Here is a 1,664-nt window from a genome sequence, read left to right as displayed (position 1 = left end):
GGGGGGGGGGGGGGCGACCGCCGTGCTCCGGCCCCGCTGACCGGCCCGTTTGTTGCAGGTGGACGCGTTGCTGGCAGAGAGCAGGCAGCGCGGGGCCCTCGGCCCCGGGGACAGCAGGGGACTATACCCGAGGTAAGGACCCGCTCCCCCAGCCTGCCCTGCTGCAGGGCAGTAGCCAAAGCCGCCAGGGCCCCACCCGGGCTCGCTGGGCGACGGGACACACAGCCCTGGCCGTGGCACTCGTGCTTGGGGCAGCCTGTGGCTCTGATCAAGTCTGTTGCTTAGACCGGGATGGGTTTAAACAGCAGTGTGTAGTGGAGGGTGTGCCTCTGCCCAGTGCACTGCCGACAGGATGCCCTACAGGTCTTGCAACTAGCTTCTCACTGGCCAGTTTCCAGTTGGAGGATCTTGGCTACACACTGACTTTATGGAAATGGAGGAAACCTACCTAGCTTGCTCCTGCAGCCATACGGCTGAGGGCAAACGAAACCTGTGGGCATCCAAACCCCAAGTCTCTGGGCTTGGGCCTGCACATAGGATGATGGATTTGAGAGTATCTGAAGCCCTGGGCTGAAAAGTCTGGGGTGGAGGATACTTGCCAGTTGTAGCACCGCATATGGTATTTAAACTGTTGAGTGTTGCTCAGTTGAGAGGATTTGGTTAATTTGACCTTGAATACGAAACATTTTCCAAAAAAAAAGAAAAGTGGTTTGCTGCTGGCGAGGAGCTGCATCACTTTTGTGGAAGTCCTGTTGAACCATCTCTCCAGTGCAGCCACCTTCAATGCACGTGTAAATGACTGCCTGGATAACAGAGCTGGCAGTGGGCCAGGAGCCAGGGAGCCTGGATGCCGCACTTGGTCTGGCACTCAGCCTCGCACCAGGCATCTCGCCTCCTTGCATTGCATTCCCACCATGATACCCACTTTGTGTCTCTGTGTGCTTTGTTATCTGCTGGTCTGAAACTCAGAAGGACCGGGTTAGAGAGCTTTTGGAGGGGCTGGACATGTTCAAGTCAGCAGGTCCAGATGCTCTCCACCCGAGGGTGTTAAGGGAGCTAGCAGGGGTTATTACAGGGCCCTTGGCACGGCTTTACGAGCGCTTATGGCGCTCGGGTCAGGTTCCAGATGATTGGAAGATGGCTAACGTGGTCCCCATCTTTAAAAAAAGGAGGAGGGAGGACCCGGGCAACTATAGGCCCGTCAGTCTTACCTCAATCCTGGGGAAACTCTTTGAGAAGATCATCAAGGAGCACATCTGTGATGGGCCGGCATCGGGGATGATGCTTAAGGGCAACCAGCACGGTTTCATTAGGGGCAGGTCATGTCAGACCAACCTGATTGCCTTTTACGATCAGGTCACAAAAGCATTGGATGCAGGTGTCGCCGTGGATGTAGTCTTTCTGGACTTCAGCAAGGCCTTTGACACTGTCGACCACCCCGTCCTCATTAGAAAACTAGGAGACTGTGGCATCGATGCCTACACGGTCAGATGGACTTCTAATTGGCTGAAGGGTCATACTCAGAGGGTGGTGGTGGACGGGTCATATTCGACCTGGGGGGAAGTGGGCAGCGAGTCCCCCAGGGCTCGGTCCTTGGGCCCACACTGTTCAATTTCTTTATCAGCGATTTGGACGACGGGGTGAAAAGCAACCTGTTCAAATTT

At 55.7% G+C, this 1,664-nt stretch overlaps 1 protein-coding gene across 1 annotated transcript in view; it reads left to right on the top strand.

The window, feature by feature from the left end:
- NPHP1 (nephrocystin 1) overlaps positions 1 to 1,664 on the top strand; it is a 71,583-nt gene that overhangs the window by 2,806 nt on the left and 67,113 nt on the right. The window contains exon 3 of the mRNA XM_025193025.1: positions 59 to 132. Coding sequence (XP_025048810.1) covers positions 59 to 132 — 74 coding nt within the window. The remainder of the gene's footprint in view (positions 1 to 58; positions 133 to 1,664) is intronic.

This window comes from Alligator sinensis, unplaced genomic scaffold (genome assembly GCF_000455745.1).
Source record: "Alligator sinensis unplaced genomic scaffold, ASM45574v1 scaffold538_1, whole genome shotgun sequence".
NCBI classification, from domain to species: domain Eukaryota; kingdom Metazoa; phylum Chordata; order Crocodylia; family Alligatoridae; genus Alligator; species Alligator sinensis.
The sequence above is the reverse complement of the archived record's forward strand: the minus strand, read 5'-3'. Positions and strand labels throughout refer to the sequence as shown.